The sequence below is a fragment of the Alosa alosa genome, chromosome 10, assembly GCF_017589495.1.
Source record: "Alosa alosa isolate M-15738 ecotype Scorff River chromosome 10, AALO_Geno_1.1, whole genome shotgun sequence".
NCBI lineage: Eukaryota > Metazoa > Chordata > Actinopteri > Clupeiformes > Clupeidae > Alosa > Alosa alosa.
Window position 1 is genome coordinate 14,727,902 of NC_063198.1, and position 22,235 is coordinate 14,750,136.

The 22,235-nt window shown below is 41.0% G+C and overlaps 1 protein-coding gene across 2 annotated transcripts in view; it reads left to right on the plus strand.

The window, feature by feature from the left end:
- LOC125301968 (cadherin-22-like) overlaps positions 1 to 22,235 on the plus strand; it is a 143,206-nt gene that overhangs the window by 103,440 nt on the left and 17,531 nt on the right. For both annotated transcript variants that reach the window (XM_048254869.1, XM_048254870.1), the window contains 3 exons: positions 4,854 to 4,975; positions 17,431 to 17,548; positions 19,955 to 20,206. In XM_048254869.1, the coding sequence (XP_048110826.1) occupies positions 4,854 to 4,975; positions 17,431 to 17,548; positions 19,955 to 20,206 (492 nt within the window). The remainder of the gene's footprint in view (positions 1 to 4,853; positions 4,976 to 17,430; positions 17,549 to 19,954; positions 20,207 to 22,235) is intronic.

The following is a 22,235-nucleotide window of genomic DNA, read 5'->3' on the forward strand; positions in this document are numbered from 1 at the left end:
TCAAATCAAATTTCAAAAGATGTGCAGCAGACCTGAGGCAACACAATATATTCTTCAGAAATATAATAATATTATATAGCCTAATAAAGGGCATAACAAACATAAAATACTATATTCATTTTGAGATAAGGAACTTTTCGACATGAGTGCACTGCCATTTTATAGGCCTACAGTCTATGGAGCACTGTCACTTGCCACACACATCAGCGCCGAAGTTTTTAACACGCAAACACTGGATGAACAATGGATTTTATGGAGCAGCGTCGACCAAATAACTGAATCGTGATTAACACGGCGGCAATGTGCGATGCTGGTGTGCAGAGTTGTATTGAAAAGAATGGAATCTAATGTACAGAGTGCATTGCACCCATGTCGGCATCGGTGTCCACAGCAATTTAAAACACCATTCAGCTGACCGGGAGTTCAGAACTGCGTTGGTGTTTACCTATTGTACGAATCTACTCTTTGGCCGGCTCGTAAGCCCAAACAAGTGTGTGCAGCATGCCTTTACGTAGCCTACTAAAGGCGCATCATCATAAAGATAGGCTACATTTAATCTGCATCACGCCCCATTTTAGCGGAAAACAAGTTAACATACATAGGCTATATCATTTATTCTAATGGGAAAGACAATAGCCTAATCACACCTTGACGTTACATCTAGTTATTAATTTACAGGCCATTCAATAATTTTACTAACACGGCAGTTATAAAGAATTATGTGTATGTAACTTACTCATGTCGAAACTATGTAGGCTACATTACAACCCATTCAGCACGTACTAGCTACACTTACCATATCCCATGTAAAACGGTTAGCTTGCTAGCTAGCTAACTGTGGAACTTCAGTACAACAGGCATAGCCAATTATCTCACCTAGTTGTAGGAAAAAGGCTACGTTCATATTACAAGTGATAGAATGAATGTGTGACTTATGTTTAGTTGATGTTATGACATGTAAAGTTAAGCTTGCCGAACTTAGTTATAGTCAGCCACGGGCAGTTTGACTGTGCCTACATTCGTGACACTCCTGTTAGTAGGTTAAACTGGAAAGAGCAAAAAATAGGAACATAATGGTCACATTAATCCCATAAACACACAGATATTATTCACGTTTGTTTTTAAAATTTAGTAAGTATAACCCCTTTTTGCTCCCCACTTCTATGCAGCACAGGTTTCCATTATCCAAACAGCTCCCTTTCCCCTAAAAGGGGGCGTGTACATGCAGCACGGTCAAGCTAGATCCAGTGTGGTGTTGTAGTTGTTCTAACGTTACTAGTTGTTGCAACAGCTTGTGAAAAAACTACAAAGTTTGTTACACCAAAAAGAACGTTCGGTAAAATCTCACGATAAAAAATTGACGCCGTTAAAATAGGTTTACGTTAACGCCGTTAAAAACGCGTTTAACTGACAGCACTAGTTGATTTGTTTCAGATCTGTTGTTACTTGTGTGTTTGTGTGCGTGTGAGTGTGTGCGTTTGTTTTTGTTTGTGTGTGTGTTTGTCTGTGTGTGTGTTTGTCTGTGTGTGTGTGTGTGTGTGTGTGTGTGTGTGTGTGTGTGTGTTTCTGGAGGGGCCAGCGACTCCAGTGTGAATGTGTTAAGCGATATGAAGGCGAATCACAGGGAATCTGACTGGGAGACTTCATAGCGGCTCCACGCCAACCTGATTGCATAACCCCCTGGGGCTTCAGACTCCGCACTGTTTGGCTGCCGCATGTGTCTTCCTGGTCCCTCCTGCACCTTTGCACACAATCTTCCCCTTGTTTATCAGTTTATCGGCATCTCTCTCCGGCTCGTACAGCAGATAGGGTGGCACCCTCAAATGAAATAAAATACATTGTCACAGCCATAATACGTCATGAAGACATGTGGCCCTCCAACATCTGGTGAGCACGTGGCAGATGCTCCACATCCCTGTAATCTGGTTAAATCCCTTTTCTTAATATCGGGGACAGTAACATCCAAGATAAATTTAGCCCCAGATCTACTTTCCTTGGGAGCAAATTAACTTTTTTTGCTCAGGGACGTGCCAACCAGCCAGTAGGTTTTTCCTTTGGCTGAATTATACAGCAAATGATTTGCTGCCCATCATCTGATGTTTTTTTTCCTACTCCATAGATCTACTCACTGGATAGTCAGTGGAAGAAACAAAAGTGCCAAATGATTAACAGTAGAATAGAGTGTTACTTAAAAAAAAAGGAGAGTATGCACTGTGGGCTATAATTAAAAAGATTGTCAACATTAGATATCTCACATATTCTTATTCTCCCTGTGAATAGAATATGAGTCTCCAGCAGATGCTCTCGGTGTATTGAAGTGTACTGTACGTACTGTCCGTACTATTGTCTCAAAGGATTATGTCCAGCAAATATTCATTCAGGCATTCAGGTTCATAGATGTTCATTATGGACATTCATATTCATCATAATGGATTTCAAATTAATCTCCATTACAAATAAAAATAGAAAATATTAAGACACATTTCATAACATGAGCTTAACTAGTAGCCTGATGCCAATTAAAACATATCTGACTTAATTGAATATCCAGAAATGAAAATGAATTGCCAGGATAAGTTGACTCTCTATAGAGGGCTGTAATTAGTGTGTGTGTGCACCTAATTTGGAGTGGGTTGAAATTACATTAACACTTTCATTCAGATATGGCCCTCAAAGAACTTCTCAGGAAGAATATATTCCAAGTCCGTTCTTTTTTTCTTTTCTAAATATTAACATTACCATGATCAAATAAATTAGTAAGCTATTATTACTTGATTCAATTTATATTTACATTATGGAGATATTCACAATTGTGCACTCAAATAATTAAAATTAAGGAGTGCATATCATTTTATATTGAAGCTCAATTTGAAAATGGGATGCATAAATTAATTTATGACATAGTGTGGTGGTCATGTGAAATTCCCAAACCAGATTTGAATCTGGAAATATGGATGGAAATTTAGTTCTAATGTCTTAAATCTCATGTGACTCACACACAGTGTTAGGTTTCCAGTAATACATTTTACTACTGTATCGTCATGAAAGCTGTTATAATGTACAGTGCTGTAACAGTCCATGCCACAATTGAATTAATTGTCATAGAATTGAATATTTTAAGAGCTGACATGCCAAATAATAATAAAAGAAAAAATATGAGACTGTATTGTATGTTTATTCTGGCCTCTTAAAAAAGTGAGCAAATAAAGTGTCTTCATGTACTGCCACCAATGGTGTACGTTTTATATACTCTAATGTAAAGATAACATTACAAAGAGACATGATATGAGCAACCATGATTACTGTAACACAATGGTAGCTAATACATTGCCCTAGGGCTCTGTTAGTGCAGCTATATGGCAGATACTTAAAACCCCTCATGGCAACTGACATTGACAGCAATTGTTAAGGCTTATTCAAGCTAGCACAACCTGTATTCAAGGCCACGTTTGTTCATAAGCCTGATATCCCAGGGAAATGCTCTCAAAGGCTACTCTGTGAATGATGGTTTTTGCCCACAAAGATTGCTTTGTTGGTGATTTTGTTTTTTGATGGTAAACAGGGCTTGGTTGTTTATTGACCACTGTGGGAAATCTATAGCACAAGTAATATAACACCTCTCCTACAAGTATATCTCCTATCTATAGCACAAGTAATATAACACCTCTCCTATATCTCCTACCTATAGCACAAGTAATATAACACCTCTCCTATATCTCCTATCTATAGCACAAGGAATATAACACCTCTCCTATATCTCCTACCTATAGCACAAGTAATATAACACCTCTCCTATATCTCCTATCTATAGCACAAGGAATATAACACCTCTGCTGTGGACTGTATATCTGAAAAAAAATATTTGGATGTAAAATTAACAAGAGAAAGTTTTCGGCTTTATCATGATGCTTTCTGGGTTGTAAATACATAATACTGTACACAGCCCATTGTTAGCTACGGTTGGACTGTTCAAGAATGCCATGGTGCTGTGTGTTGATCAATGCCAAGAGTCACGATTGCTCATGGACTTATTATTGATGTTGTCTTTATTTGTGTCTATATGAAGTGATTTGAGTAGCCACTGTGCGCTATATAAATACATTTACCCTTAACTTACCTTACCGTATATACCATTAATGATATTTAAGGCTTTCTATAGTAGGCGCTTATTTTCCTACTTGTTGACACTACTGTGTTTCAACAGGTGAGTTTCATAAGCATTTGAGACATCCGTTGCAAAGTGCTAGTGGTTGTTATTGTGTTGCTGGATCCATTGCATTGATCTACTATTTGACCATATTAGCAGCCAGGTTCTTTTTAAAGCTGGCTTTCCTGACTCCCACCAGGGCCTACATTGTGTGGCCACTCATATTTTTTCAGTCAGGGAATCAACAAATTATAATGTTATGGGAATGCTGGACTTTGCCTTAGGTTATGGATTGGGTTTTCTAGTTTGTTGAATGGACTTGCTGAATGGATTTAGACAATTTGGGGTTATTGGGAGTGACAAGTGTAAGTGAGACAAACACTGACTGGCAACTTAATGTAACATTCCTGTTTATATTGTAGAAAAAGGTGAAGCTGTTTTGGAATGCAAGTACCCAAGTCAAGTCAAACTTTTTAATTAACTACACCTTTTGAAGGACTTTACCGTGTGCATTTCATGTTACGCAATGTATGAGAAAAATTTGTGTTGTAAATCCAGAGTAATCTTTTAATCTCATTGTCTAGGGCTTAAGGGGGTTTGTTAGATGTTGTCTGGACGTTCCCTGGTGTTGCCAGACGAGGGGCCTCTCTTTTAGATGTTTGATTGGATGTTCATGGGCTTTGATGCTCATCTCTGTCTCCTACAGGTAACCCCGCTCAGGCGTCCCAGTCTGCCGTCAGCATCCGAATCCTTGACGTCAACGACAACCCTCCTGAACTAGCAACCCCTTACGAGGCCTCCATTTGTGAAGATGCCAAACCAGGCCAGGTAGGAAAATAGCCGGAATCAATCTCTGTCACTGCAACTCACAGTGACACCACAAACATGTCTCTTTTGGTGGATGCAGCATTCAGCCTTTGTTCCAGTGAAGAACAGTACCAAAACATGTGAAACACTCTGGATTCAGCGAAGTACGTCAGAACAATCAGCCTCTCAAACAGCCATACTGTTTCAAGCCACCCCTTACCCCCTAATGTTAATTAATTAGGCTTCTAATGAAAATAAGTCTGGCAACCTGTGGTTGTTCTATACAATGATGTTTATCTCTCCACCTGGCCTCAGGTGGTTCTCAGTTGGTTGGTGTTATTCACACCTGAGTTTTCTTCCTGGCCCCAGGTATCTAGGTGAGGCTAGAGCATGAACCTTTGGCTTGTTATCTTGATAAGTACACTATTTAGGAGATGATGGTTTACCATGAATCTCATGTGCTCAGTCAGGGAATATAGTAATTTCTTACAACAATCTGAACAAAATAAAGTTCTTGACAAGTCCTCTCAATATTTTGGTTACACATGTAGATACCTACATCCCATCCATAGGATATTTTGATACAGCAGGTTGTTTACTGTTTCCCCCTCATTATACAAGGATTCAGACTCTTCTCGTTCCCGCTGCAACAAACTGATTCTGTAAACTGGGACTTGAGAACGCGTACTGCTCAAAGCCTGGTCTGAAAGCAATGCAGAACAATCAGTTTGTGTCAGTTTTAGTACAAAGCCAATTGCTTTCCCTTCTTGTCAGAATTGTTTCATTATTTCCATGGCCCCTAGTTTGGACCCTGTTCAATTGAAAAAAATGATCTGTCTGACATTTTGTTCCAAAGGCAATTTATAAACTCATTTTTCCCAGCTGCCGACATTGCTATAGGATTCATGGTTTGGTGCACTGGATAACACTTTGTTGTATGGCCTTAAATAAATGTATTCTGTGTGAGTACAGCGGAATTTTGTGTAATGAACGAGTGAATGAGCAAGAAAGTGTGCAATTTGTTGGCGGTTCCAAAGTGACATAGCCAAGCTCATTAATCCATGGAACCGCGCTGTCAAATGTTGGTTTTGGAAGTGCCAAGAAGCAGCCGCGTGTTCTGGAGCACATATAGTGGGATACTGCATTTGGGTAGATGCCCTCACCCACTTATTTCCCTTTTTTAAAGTAGATTGTGCTCACCATGAGGTATTGTTGTCCTTTCATGTGTATTCCTTTTGCCCAGAAAATTCAAAGTCATCAAGGCACTTTCAGCCTATTTCCGATCAACAGCTCCCAGCCCAATTGAAGCCAATTACAATGTGTAAGGTTTTTAAAATAATTACAAAAAAATGGAAAGGCACAACTTCAAGCCAAGGCCTCCTACACTAACTGCTGTAATGAGACTGAAGTCGTCTCCTTAGTCCCAGTGCTTTTCAGGGCTAGCCGCCCACTGTGCTGGCATACCAGGTCTCCAGACAGATCCTCCTCTTCAGCCTGGGCTTCTCCATACGAGACCTCACATTAACCCTCTCCACATAATCATCAACCTGCAAAACTCGCCCCACACCCATTTGCCAGAGGTTTGTTCCTTTTAGTATCTCCCGATGTATTTATTGGAGAATGGGAAATGAGAAAGCATGACGTGCCTTATACAGTATGGGAGCTCTTTGAGGCAGTGTTTCTTCTTTCTTTCTTTTTTTTTTCATTCCACCTGACCTGGGTTTAGTGAATATTGAACATTGAAAAGTCACATTGAACACATTGTCAGTGTTCTGACATGCTTCTGGGCTTTGGCCTTGAAATGACGTTGGGAAGGTCAAGGGCTCTGACATACATTTCATGTGAACAAACAAAAATGTCTCTGTTCTTTTGTATTGGACAAATTGCAAGAAAATAGTTTAGAACTGTGCTGAAGTTCACATGCATCATTTTATCTGGACAGAAGTGTGAGCACACATTTGCAAGGACTGACTGCTTTGTCATTTGTTCATCTTAGTTTGAGTTTTTCACTCCTGTGACCTTGGAAATATAAAAATGTAAAAAAAAGAGCCTTACAAGAAAGACTCAGCGTTATGTTTTTTTCTGTGACTGTACAATCACCAAACAGATTGTACATATTAGCAGAATCACCGCTATATATCACAAGGTTGTGATGCCCCTTAAAACCACAACAAAGCTTCCTTGATATTGATTTTTCTAAGTGATAATCCACCAAGTCAGTAATTTCATTCCCCCTTTCCTCTTTTAAGCTGGAAATCAGTGAGGTGGAAAAAAACACAACGTCCATTAGCGTATTTAAAGTGAAGAATGAAAAAAGGCCTCCCTTTGTTGCCTAAAGGGCACAGCAACCTGCAATATACTGATAGGTTAATTTAATACATAGCCTTCATTAGCACAGGGCAGTATTTTGTTCTCCTTTGCCTTCTACCTATTATACTGGGTATGGGTAATGGCTTCATGATGACCAGTAGCTTGGGCCCATGAATTGTGGGGGTGTTAACCAGCCAGTCCTTGAAGCCTTCTATTTATACAGTAAATTGTCTGGAGGGGAAGCAGAGAGAGAGAGGGGGTAGTTGTTGAAAGGCAGTGAACAGACATTTTTTCTATTCTCAGGTACATAATTAATCAAGGTGATAATGTGGGTAGAAAACACACTCCTGAGGAAAAAAAACTATGTAATTACCTCCTACACCTGGCGACCAAGCTGCATGTACTGGCCATCTCCTGTTATTATGTCGCTAGTACAAGAGCCAAAAGAGTAGGTGATGAAAATGTTTGTGTATGTAAGTTTACTCTGAAAATTAATGCTGGCTTGAAGTATGATTTGATTTATGGAAATATTGTGGTCAGTGAACTCCATGTTCTCCAAAGTGCCAATATGCTGCTTTGAAAAGTGTTTTAAAAGCTAACAACTCAATAAAAGAGAGAGAAACATATTTGGTAGCTGTTTTGCTGATTTTTGTGCTTTCCAGTTTCCTGCTATCCAATGTGACACATTCACCTCACCTGCCATGGAGACACTTGACAGCACGCACAAGTATTTTCCTGTGTGGTGATGGCGCTCATCTGTGAAGCTTCACAAGACATAGCCGACCGTGCATTTCTAATCAGTGACGTGTTGAGTCATTTAAGAAACCGTACACAAAACAATATCCACAGTAAGCCCAATTAGAAGGCTCCAAGTCATTCAGCTCAATGCTCCATGTTAGCACTCATCCTCTCAGTGTGTTTCGCCTCACAGCTCAGGTCTGATGACAGGACAGTGAAATCAGATTAGCTAAAGCCTTTAAATGCATGGGGTTTGATCCCATTTGAAGGATGACAACACAGCGTATTTGTTTGTGTTTAAGGGAGGAACAAATCTGGGAAGAAAAATGGCTGGAGACACAAATAAAGGACTTAGGCGACACCGGATAAGCAGCTTTGGATCTGGGACACACTTCCTCGCGCTGGTGTGACTGTCATGCAGACATGGCAAATAATAATAATAATAATAAAAAAAAAAAAACATATTTTGCATTCAGGTTCGCCAGCTCCGGCGCCCTTCCTTCAGGTGAATGCATGAGATGGAGAAACTGACGGCTCGTCCTGTTGTGATCTTATGATGATCGGCAGCGAAGCGCCGCACAAGCAGGGGGTGTTCTTTCAATCAAGGGTTTTGGGGCGAGGGGATGAGGGGGAGGGGCGGGGAGTTAATGATGTTATTAGTCACCCTCGAGTGATCGGGCGGCTTTTCTTCACAGGCGGCTGCCAAAGGCCGCTGGTGCGATAAAGACAAAATAAAAGAGCTGCGGTGTCCTTTATCATGTCTGATTTCTGACCTGTGGAATGGAGCATGGCTCCCACTCAGTGCAAATCAGAGCTCACAGCACTGGGACTAGCATGAGGTCTGTGACATGGACCGTCCTTTCACCCAGGAAGTCTCTCTCTCTCTATCTCTCTCTCTCTGTCCCTCTCCCCTTCTCACTTTCTCTCTTCTTCCATCTCTCTCTCTCTGCTCCTCCCCCCATCTCTCTCCATCCTACCCCCATTCTCCTTGACTGCCCTCCTCTGATTGACATATGAAGCAACTTTGATGGTGCAACGCTTCTGTCCATGTCCCCGTGGTATTTTGGATATTTGGCTGATTAGATACAAAGGGACAGGTATCATATAGTGCCATGTGTGCAGGAAAAGGCCGGGTGGAAAGGCAAATACTAAGAGTGGCCTGGGGACGATGGGCCTGTCAACTCCACACAAGATATCAAACAAGGCTGCCTGGGTCCCTGTGACAGATCGCAAGGGTTTCGTCCTCCCCTGGGACACACACAGCCACATGACTAATGTTAAGCCTCTCGAAAGCCCCACTATGCACTTGCAAATATACTCTACACTCATCATGACACACATACACATGCACACAGACACACACACACGCACACACGCATACACTTACATGCATGCCAACACACACACGCATACACACACACATATATACATACACATGCATACACAATCACACACACATCATAGAATCATGTAGTTTCATGTATGTTTTCACATTATTTTGACGGTCAAAGCGGCGGTCATATAGGTTTAGTCAGAGTTTTTTTTTTTGTGATTATGATTTTTTATTTTCAATCAATATTTTTCCAGTCATTTTGTGTCAATGATTCTGAAACTGAAAGACCAGGGTGCACGAAACTTGTTGGGCATGTAGCCCCACAAGGATGACACAGAACCAATTGATCCAGAGATCCGACCCCCGAAAGGAAGGTAGGGCGGACACAGTTTTCTATGAATATCTCGAGAACCGTAGGGCCTAGGAGGACCACATGTTTTTGGTGTGTTGGTCAAGGGGCCATGTCAGCCTATCCCATAACCCTTAATTTGATGTATAGCCCCACCTAGTTAAAAATGAAAATGCAAAAATTAGGTGGTAGTTGTAATCGCAGGTATCTCTGGCTGACAGGGTCAAAAGTGCACAAAATTGGACATTCCTGACATCCTCTGAATGCATGCAAAGTTTCGTGGAATTCCTTTCATGGGGGGCATAAAATAAATTAATTTATGTGTAAATTTAGTGACTGTACACCAACTGGCCTGTAGATGGCCGAAAACAGTTTTCTGTGAATTTCTGTTTTCTGACACACACACACACCATTACCCCCACACACCCACTCACAAGCAAACACACAGACACATAAAACACACACACATGCAGGCAAGCAGACACACACACACACACACACACACCATTATTATCTCCACACACACTCACAAGCGAAAACACACATATACACAAAAGCAAACGCACACATGCACACACTCATGTACTTACACAAAAATTGCAAGAGCCGGAGATGGAGTAGGAGATGGAGACAAATTGACAAGTGTGATTTTATTTTTGCGGAGAGAATGTGCAGGACTGAGCGGCGGTCATATTTTATACCGCTTTGCAGTACGTCTAGTTTAGTAATAACCTCACATTTTTGGAACTCTATGATGAATACAACTGAAATAGATGACAATCAAAAACGCACGATCTGGACATTTTATCATAACTCGGCTTTTGATGGTTGCCGCTTTGGGTTGAATCAGTGACGCATGCACGTCAGGTCGAAACCAGGCCATTTATTTTCGTGAGTTTATCACTACAGTGTAGGTGGCAGTCTCGCCAGGTCTCGCTAGGTTACTTCTCAGAAACGTTACAAGCAACACTTCATATTTCAAAAAAGACGCGATATCTCAATTTCTAGAAAAAAAACGGGATTTTGATGAAAACTAGCCACTCTTTAGCTTGGGATCCTCAGGAACAGAGGCATGTAGAAACTAGATGTACCGCATAGCTGTACAAAATATGACCGCCGCTCAGTCCTGTACATCCGTTCCGCGAAAATAAATCACACTTCAATTTGTCTCCATATTTTACTCCATCCCCCACTCTTGAAACTTTTGTGTATGCTTGTTTGGCATGCCTGAGTGTGTGTGTGCGGCTGCACAGAAAGTACCCTACTGGTGCTGAAAAGGTGAATAGATTGTAGAATAGCCAAAGAAGATGTAGAATTGTTATAAAACCTTTAAAATCTCTAAACAATCACAAGTAGGGCAGTTCATCACAGTTCATCCATTGCAACTGGATTGATGAAAGGTCACTTACACCTGTAGGCTACACTGTATTTGGGAAAAGCAAAAGGTATCAGCATAATGTTATTTATTTATTTATTTATTTTTTATGTATTTATAAACAAAAACATCTCTGTCAGTTCCATGCCGTTTTCAACAGCTATCAAAAACAAAGGTCATTTTTGGATGGATGGATTTTTGTGAATGTTTCTTCTTCTACATAAGATTTTAGTCATCTTTAGTTCATGTAATACTTTATTGTCAATGCACAAATTAAGTAACAGTAGTCTGAAACGTTATTGTTAATGCACAAATTAAGTAACAGTAGCCTAGTCTGAAACGAAATGCTGTTTTACATCTAACCAGTGGTGCAAATAACTGACATGTCCAAATGGGCCTTGATGAAATCGTCGCTAGACTGTTCATACACATTTTAACGGGCCAAAGTTGAAGAGCTTTTTTGTCCGTTATTGTTAGTGCAAATATAGGCTGATTCATGTTCCCTTGCATTGTTTAACTGAGGTCCATGGCTAGTCTGGCTTTCATCAGACCAAGCTCAATCTTTTTAAGAAATCAAAAAAATAAATAGCGGGCAGATCAGGCTCACCCAGCCTAGTCCATAGGCACCGATATTGTTTAATTTTTCCGATTGAGATATACACGCTCTGGCTATTCTAAATGCAAAAATGCATCAGGGAGTTATGACAAAAGCGGTAACTAACAAACTAGATCCTAATAGAAAGTTGTTAGCTTCCCTAAGCTACAGGTAGGATTATAAGGTAGGCCTATTTACAACATAAATTGTCAATAGGCTATGCTGGCGACACAAATAAAATCTCCTTTGAAACCAATGGCTTCATGCTTACAGTATCAAGCGGGACTTAAACTGTCATATCGTGGCGAAAAGTTGTAATAACATTCACGCAGCTCCATGAGTCAAGGAAAGCATAAAATGAAGTAGCCACTTCTCAATGGGACCCACTACACAGTAGCTTAAGGTGTTTTGCTAAAGCAGCCATAATGAAATGAAGGTGTCATTGTTTGGATACTTCACACACCGCTTTTTTTTTAATTTCACAGACTACAACTACCAAGCTGTAATCAAAGCACATCGATTCCCCTCTCACACCCTGCATGCACTTAAAACAAAATAAACAGGCGTCTCAGTCTCACGCATGTATAGGCAAAACTGTATCAGACCGGTGTAACGTTGGTAAATCTTCCATTGCACAGAATGATTTTGTAGCACGTGCAATAAATGACAGTCGAAAGATACAAACAGTGCTGCTATCAATTTGCTTGGTATAACCGCATTTATAGTTTTCTACAAATGCAATCAATCAAATGCCTCCATCACTCAACCAACGCTAATGGTAACATTACCTAGGTCCTTATTGATATTACAAGATTAACGTACCTGCAGTAAAAACCAAGCATGTCCGATATAAACATCCTCAGATTTATTTCGGCTTCAAGAAGAAATGGGAATTACACTTCATGTGAACATCGCCCTATCCTTATTAGATGTTAAGCTGCGGTAAATTACAGTCCTTGTATGAAGCGTCCATTGTTTTTTTTCCAACCCACTTTTAACTTCCAACAAAATTACGTCTCACTGCAACGATCGCCATCTAGTGGACAAACGACTACTTCAGCCGCCAATACTGAAAATGCAGCCATGATGATGATGATGAATATTTATTTTGGCTTTCTTTTTAATCCTACTGATTTTCATTTTTTTACCGGGGCAAATCACAAATGAGTGATTATGAGCCAGGTTGATGTGGGCCCTTGAGACCAACATACCATAAAAAAAGATTCACAGAGAACTGTGTCTGCCCTACCCTCCTTTCGGGGGTCCAGTCCAGTGGGGGGCTGCAGATGAAAACGAAAAATGACAATTGTGTGGCCCCCATGAGCGGAATTCCACAAAACTTGGCGTGCATACATAGGGTGTCATAATGATCCTACACTTCCAATTTTGTGCAGTTTTGACTATGTTAGGTCACAGATACCTTCAATTACACCACCTCATTTTTACTTTTTTTTTGTGTTTAACTAGGGTGGCGCTATACATGAAATGAGTGGTTATGGAATGGGTTGACATGGCCCCTTGAGATCAACATACAAAAAAAAATGGTCCTCCCCTAAACCCTACGGTTTTGAGATATTCAGAAAACTGTCTGCCCTACCCTCCCTTTTGGGGTCCAATTCAGCGGGGGGGGCTACAGATCAAAACGAAAACGATGGTTCCATGCTATCCATGTGGGGTTACATGTCCACCAAGTTTTCGTGTACCCCGGTCTTTCAGTGTCCGGGGAATCATTGACGGAAATTTGGGCATCTAAAAAAGAAAAAAAGAAAAAAAAAAAATCTGACTAAACCTATATAATCCCGCTTAAGCTGCCGGCGGCGGTCATAATAAATGGTTTGTACCCACTGAGAGCTTAAAGTCGCACCTTTCAAACGAGTCATAGTATGTGTCCATAGCTATAACATAGAATACGCTGTGGCTCTACAAAAATCGTCAACAATGATCTAGATTGCTGGCACTCTGGGCCAAAGCTTCCGAAAACAGCGTGGCATTCAAAGTATTAATAATTTTTTAATATAAACCAAGCTGTTATACTACACATTTTACATAAATCCATTCATTTTCTGAATCCAACACTTTGATTATTACATCCAACAGATTGATTATTTTACAATTTAATATGTTACTTACTTCATCGGCATGGGGCAGTAAAACTACTGCTTTGTTTTTCTCCCCTTACTTTCTCCCACACATGTATGCATAGACACAGCATCAGACATCAGACCCTTTAGTCGGGCTTGGCCCTTCAGGACATGGGATCCTCTTCTTCTCCTCCTTTCCAGGGTCTCTGAAGCTCACAGGTCAGGGAGGGGACCACTTGATAGAAATCTAATTAGGCGATTGTGCTTGGGGGAGTTGCATTATAGTCAATACACTCCCACACACACACACATGCATACACATTCACACACACACACACACACACACACACACACACATAAACAAACACACACACACACATCCACACATCCTTTCTCTCATTCTCTCTCTCCTGCGTAGACCGGAAGCCATAGGGACTGCAGACAATGCAGAAGATTTCAGATCACCGCTATTTGTTGTCCTTGACACTGTTTTTGTTATTTATTTCTTTATCTCTCCAACAATGAACATTTTTAAATAATGAAATATTGTGTTTTGTTCCTGGGCTTTGCTAATGTTTTTTTTTCCTTCATTATTTTCACAGACCAAACAGGAGATAGTCAGTTCAAAGTGTCACGACGGGAAAACAATGCCGACTTTGTTGCCGAGAGTACTTGTCTTGTTGTTTACTGGCTGGATTAAATGAACACGTTGATGCGGGGGGTTAGATAGGGAATACACACAGCAGGTGTCTGGCATCAGTATGCCCCTGTCTGCTTGTTTGCGCTCTGTGCCAAGATGAAATATAGAGAAAAAAGTCTGAATCTTACACTGAACTTTTAAATACATTTGCTGTTGTACAGGAAAGACAACACTGAGGGTTTGTTTATGGTCCCCACGCAATTTTTACCTGACAGGCCGCCACCTGAGAATTGATCTTTAAATTGGCTTAGACTGTTTTGCTGAAAGGAATAATTGTAGGACAGCGGCCCATCTGTAGACACAAGCAATTGGAGTTTATTAACATTCATGACACTCTGGATCAGACACGGTCAACACATTGCTTACTTCAGCCAAAGCAAAAGGATCCCTTATGTCTTTTCGTGGCTTGAAGGGGGAACAACTGTGATAGATCCAATTTCCATTGATTATGGCTTGTTTGCTGCATGTTTCTGAGATTGAAATAAGGTAATGGAATGGAAGGACAAAATGGATCAGTGGGATTGAAAAGAATTGCCATCTTTGTCACTCAGGGGTAGTTTCTCTGTGTGTGTGTGTGTGTGTGTGTGTGTGTGTGTGTGTGTGTGTGTGTGTGTGTGTGTGTGTACACAAAAGCCTGCATTTGAATACAAATAATCATACTAGACCTAGGTGGCAGAGAAAGAACTGGATGGACAATGTGAAGGACTGAACAGGGTTGTCCATGCCCAATCTCTTAACACTGGCTTCTGACAGAGCAGAGTGGAATAAGTAGCACCCAATGATGCAATTTGCGTTGCTCATTATGCTCAAAGTACACAAGCTATCTTCACAATTTACTTGAATTGAACTTGAACTTCATCTTGACTGTTAGCTTACTGTTATGGTTATGGTATTTTTACAGACACGTTTGTTCAAAGTGACTGTACTGTCACTGTAACAGTTACTGTAACAGCTACGTAGCTTGCGAAGATTTTTGCCAACCTGTCGTCTTAAACAGTAATTAGGAAAACATTCTATCTAACTTACTATGTTTAAGCAGAAAATCAGACACATTTCACATCCAGTAATGAAAACAACCCAGAGGAAAGAAAATGTTAAAATGAGGACTGTCTGTCTGTGTCTGACCTGTGTCTGTCCTTAGCTTGCCACTCATCGATTTTTCTGGCATCTGTGCCTCCTGACTGACAAAAGAGAGTGTTGATCGGCAACTTGGCTAATAAGGATATCCATTAACCGTGCAAAGAGAACACCTGTAAAACTCGATTCATTCTACATGCTCTAGGTGCATAACAGTGGCTGAAAATAATCTAGGGATATAGACCTACTGAAAGAAGTGAAATGTGTTTTAGTAATTGTATTATTTTTTATTTATATATTTTAAGTATATTTTCTGGGCTTTTTGGCTTCATTTGGATAGTACAGTGAAGTATGACAGGAAGCAAGTGGGAGAGAGAGATGGGGTGGAATCGGGAAATGACCGCAGGTCGGACTCGAACCTGGGTTCCCGTGGGCACTTGGACCCTAGCATGGTATGCACCACAGCCCCCATCATTGTATTGTAAGAATAAATACATTGTTGAAGATGGATGTGGTAGGATGAGCATCACCTGATGAAATTTAAGAAATTGTGTCTAAGACACTCCATAGATCAAAAATATTCAGTTTTATTTAAGGTCTGCTCTCTTCAACTACATTGTTACTACTGGTTGAAAAAGAATAACATAACAGCCAAATTTATTTCAGAAGACTTCATCATAACATCAATATGTCAGAGTTGAAAAAAACAACAACATAGTAGCTCTAATTAGATGTTATGTTTTTATTCAGTGTGAACTGGTCCTTAAAAAATCCTAAAAAAAAAAGTGTTGGGAAATAATTGAAGTAGAGAGAGACCAACAAAGAGGAGTTAGTCAGAGAAATAGTGGACAGAGAAATAGAGAGACTTTTAGTTTTTCAAGCAAACAAGCTGAGGTTTGGGGAAAGTGAAGACAAAATATATTACAGTCCTTTCTAACTGGCTGATTCATTCCCAAGGGACTTATTCACAGAAGCATCTCAGTGTGCCCAGTCAGGGATATCACGTCCTCAAGGAGACTGACTTAAAACCCACTGTTTGCCACTCTCAAAATGGCTTGCTTTAATCATTGTGAAATGTGCCAGGGTGAGGACCATGGCTGTTTGTTATACCAAGCCCCTTTGAACACAAACACTGGCTAAGAATATGGAGCCCTTTTGGTGGCATTTTTGTGTAGAGTGCATATGAGTATGTGCTGTATGCTTAATGCCTTTCAGCATTCCTCCCTCTGCTCTTTCCCCCCACCCCCTCATTTGAAAAAGTGTGTAATTGTGTGCCTTCAGTCTGTGTGTGTGTGTGTGTGTGTGTGTGTGGTGGTGGTGTGTGTGCGCGCACATGTAATGTGTGCCCGTGTGTGTGTCCTTTTGACTCTCTTCCACCCGGCTGGAAATTAGGGGTAAAAAGAAAAGACGAGTGCTGCTTAATTTTCCAATTTGGATTTTGCTCCGACTCCCCGACGAGTGAAATAAATTCTCTGTGAGCCTATTGACAAGCATATAATGAGAAAAGAGCAATAAGCGAAAGTTGGATTTTTGAAGATGATTGCCTGAAGTGGTTTTCCCTCTCCCAATCCCGTTCCCTCCTTTTTATAAGTACACCCATCTGTTGTTTTACATGATCAGCTAATTTAATAAGCGTGGCGCTGAAGCACTGGTAAAATGCTGGGGCCCACTCGCCCTCTCGCTTTCCCACGTGTGTGAGACTGCCGCCGCACTGATTTATAGCCAAGAATTTCAATTCATCAGGCGGAGCAACAGGGGGGTGGGTGGGATGTGGTCTAAAGCGCTGGCAGTTATAGAAGAAAAAGATGATTATGTTATGAGGATGTTGTCATTTTCCGAGAATGACTTTGTAACGTAATCCCTTTTTTGTCACTTCTCCCAAATCTTTCCTTTTCTTGTCTCTTGTTGCTTCCTGTAGCTTATTCACACCATCAGTGTGGTGGATAAAGATGAACCCCAGTCCGGTCATCGGTTCTACTTCACTTTGGCACCCGAGGCATCTAACAACCGCCATTTCACCCTCTGGGATGTCAAAGGTAAGATTTGCACACTACCTCACTGCACACATCAAAGGGCAAAATGTTTTAATCTTTTATGAGCATTCTTTATGCGCTGAATTATTAACACTTTTTTTGACAGTTGTAGTGATAATGCTTTGGTAATTGTTCTTATATGAGTCATAGCTTGCTTGATGCATATTCTCAAGGTGAAATATATCAGTGAGTCATCACTAAATGAACAAATTCTGCTTAGGTTAAGGCTGCAATATTCACCACATGCTTAGAGGCAATCACTATCTGGAACCATGTCTGAACATAACTGACTAGAAACCAATTGAAGCTACAGTATGTATACTATAGAGTCCATGTTATTTTCCATGCATTCCTGTTTTTTTTATTTATTTTTGTAAGCATTGTTTTGCTAACGCTAGCACATCAACCCAAACAGGATTTATTTGTTAGCAAACAGCTCTTTAGAGATGTGTACATAACTGGATGTGACGCGTGGGTAAATCAAGATTGATCTGACACAATGAAAATGTCAGGGGAGGGAGCCAGGGGAATGTCAGCACGTGGTCTGCTGTGTCGGCACTCCCGTGCCCTAGTGAAGGCCTCCGAGAATGGCTCATGGACCCCTCATCAGCTAGCAGTCAGTCACTCTGCACACACGCATGCACGCAGACACTCACACACACACACAGACACACACACACACACACACTCACACACACATAACACATACACACACATACACACACTGTAGACTCGTGGAAGTACGTATAAGTGGACGCACACATACTGTACATACATACGCATACACACAGATGCATATATTCACACTCAAACATACACACACACACACACACACACACACACACACACACACACACACAAACACACACACATGAATACACTCACAAAAACACACTGGCACATACAGACAAAGAGACACAGACACGCAGAAACAAACACACACACACACACACACACACATGAATACACTCACAAAAACACACTGGCACATACAGACAAAGAGACACAGACACGCAGAAACAAACACGCACACACACACACACACACACACACACACACACACACACACACACACACACACACACACACACCATAGCACAAGCTAAAATAAGGCATGAAATTGCATAGCAGGATGACATTTCAGCAAACACATAAGCAATGTCATGAATGACATGGGTCATATGTGAAGGAGACTTTTGAAAACAAAAAAAAAATCATGTGCAAGGCCTTGACACAGTGTCTCACAAGCCTTCAACACCCCCAGGCCCCAGCACACACACACACACACACACACACACACACACACACACACACACACAGTCACACACACACAAACATATTCTTGCACTGGGGCACACACACTCACACACACACAAATCCACACACAAACATATTCTTGCACTGGGGCTCTCTCTCTCTCTCTCTCTCTCTCTCTCTCACACACACACACACACACACACACACACACACATGCACACACAAAGAAATACACAGAGGCATTTTTATCATCCCACCTCTTTTTTGTCCTCTCTACTTGTGTTTTCATGGACACATTTGTCAGCCTGTCAGATTCAATCTGTCACTTTTTCCTTTCACCATCACGGCTTCACATTGCATTCTGTCTTATTGAGCTTTGACACATGAGGACAAACATCACGCTTTTTCATGGCACAAAACTTTTCAGTCATTGTTAGAAGTACAGACAAACAATAGTTTGTCACTGATGGAGCAGCTCTCCTGGGATATAATTAAATTACTGTTCTGGGGAGCATAAGGATTAAGTCTCAGAAGTGAGCTTCAGGGAGGGCTGAAACACTAACTATACATTATTAAAGAGGCAAAAAGATATTTTATAAAAGTGTCATTGTTGCATGACAGGAGAATAAGGTATGACTCATAAACTCTATTCATTATAAACTACTGTATGGTTAAGGGTAAAAAACACATTGAAGTCAGGTGAAAAAAAACTAAATGAGTGTGTTGAAACATTTTCTTCAGTTCATCGTTAAACTTAGATTGTGTTCTATTTCCATTGCACTATACACATGTGGATTCTCCTCCAGCATGTTTCGTCATAACTTCCTGAGTCTCACGCAAATGTCCTAAATCTCATGTAAATGTCTTATAAGAACCTGATTTGTCTTACAGTTATTTAACTATTCACATAATAACACTACATGCAATAATAAGGAATTGAGGTCTAATACAGTTGAGGGTTAATATTGTTGCCTGGTGAGTTACAGACTATGTCATTCACTTGACCTGAACTTCTAGCATATTTAATCTATTATATTAATATTTAAATTAATATTTGCATCACTGTTTACTAATTAGCACCATTGTATACTGCACCTTTATGCAGGAGTTAGTACATCTCTTAACCTTGTGAATTTCCATTGTAATCTCCAGATAATACAGCCGGCATAAGGACCCAGCGGTCTGGGTTCAACAGGCAGGAACAGAACATGTACCTGTTGCCCATCCTGGTGGTGGACAGTGGACCTCCAGCCTTGAGCAGCACGGGCACCGTGACTATCCACGTGTGTGGCTGCGATCCGGACGGGGCCATCCAGTCCTGCAATGCCACGGCCTATGTCATCTCCGCAGCCCTCAGCCCCGGAGCACTCATCGCCCTACTGGTCTGCATGCTCATCCTTATCGGTAAGTCGCAGGGGGCATGACCCCTGTAACTGTTGTGAATGGCAACAAAAATGAAAATAGGGATTGTATTTTCAGCGTTATGTTGCATTCAAGTGACCCCTTGGGGTTTCCGTCCCAACTGATGCAAACTAATGGGCTCAGCTAGAGTTTAGTTGTGTTGTTTTCAAAAATGTGGTTAAAAACGAATAACTGTTAGAGTGGATTGATAGTGAATTTGATGTGCATCATTTATCGTTTCATCAGACATACCTGAACTACTGCTCACAGTTTACCCGCAGCTTAGAAAGTAAATAACGCACATCCTAAATCCTATAAAATCCTACTCTTATACAACAGGGCATTGTTTTATTTTGCCCTAAGAAGAAGATAGCTGTGTATGCAGCGTATACCCTTGGGCCTTTGAGTCATGTGTTAAAGCTACAGTAGCATCCATGGTTTTTAGTCCTCTTGCTGCTATGGCTCCCTGTCATGCTTGATATTTTGCAGAATCAAGAACGTTGCATCAGAGCACAGGTTCTTTTGGTGTTGCGGCAAGCTCGTTTTGGACTTTCGGTGGGTGTTCTGGGATAAGTTTGATGGAAAGCAAAGGACTGGAGAGTGTAAACCTTACTCCCCTGAGCCCAGTGCTAGTGACGTAACCTCACAACACACTTGGCTTTAGTCCATTGTTAGCATACCTATCTCCCACCTGATGTTGCAGTCTTGTCCAGTATCCAGTAAAGGGCTGCGTCTGTATGCACACCATAGCACTGATTCCATTAGACTATACCTACATCATTAGTTACATTGTAATACACAGTGTAACAGGACATTGATATTCTGTGTTTACACAATGCCAAATCTAACCTTTGATCTAATTATGACTGCAAGAGCTTGGCCGGGCGGTCATATAGGTTTAGTCAGATTTTTTTTTTTTTTTTTTTTTTTTTTTTTTTTTAGATGCCCAAATTTCCGTCAATGATTCCGGGACACTGAAAGACCGGGGGTACACGAAACTTGGTGGGCATGTAACCCCACATGGATAGCATGGAACCATCGCTTTTTTTCGTTTTGATCCCGCTGGACTGGACCCCGAAAGGAGGGTAGGGCAGACACAGTTTTCTGTGAATATCTCGAAAACCGTAGGGTTTAGGAGGACCATTTTTTTTGTATGTTGATCTCAAGGGGCCATGTCAACCCATTCCATAACCACTCATTTCATGTATATAGCCACCTAGTTAAACACAAAAAAGTAAAAATGAGGTGTTGTAATTGAAGGTATCTGTGACCTAACATAGTCAAAACTGCACTTAAATTGGAAGTGTAGGATCATTATGACAGCCTCTGTATGCACGCCAAGTTTTTGTGGAATTCCGTTCATGGGGGCCACACAATAAATTAATTTATGTTACTATACACCAACTGGCCTGTAGGTGGCCTGAGACAGTTTTCTGTGAATATCTCGAGAACCGTAGGGCCTAGGAGGTCCACCTTTTGTATGTATGTTGGTCTTAGGGGGCATGTCAACCCATCCCATTACCACTTATTTCATGTATAAGCCATCTAGTTAAAATTAAAAGCAAAAAATTAGGTGTTTTCATCACAATATCTCTGGCTGACAAGGTCAAAACTGCACGAAATTAAAAGTGTAGGATCATTATGACACCCTCCGAATGCATGCCAAGTTTTGTGTACTTTCGTTCATGGGGGCCTTACAATAAAATAATTTATGTGTACATTTAGTGGCGATACACCAACAAGGATTTCGGGACACTGAAAGACGGGGGTACACAAAACTTGGTGGGCATGTACCCCCACATGGATAGCATGGAACCGTCATTCTTCGTTTTGATCTGTAGCCCCCCGCTGGACTGGACCCCGAAAGGAGGGTAGGGCAGACACAGTTCTCTGTGAATATCTTGAGAACTGTAGGGGCCTAGGATGACCAATTTTTTCCGTGATGTTTGCCTCCAGGGGTCATGTTAACCCATTCCATGTGCACACATGTGCATAAACAGATACACACGCACACACATACATTTACAGTAAT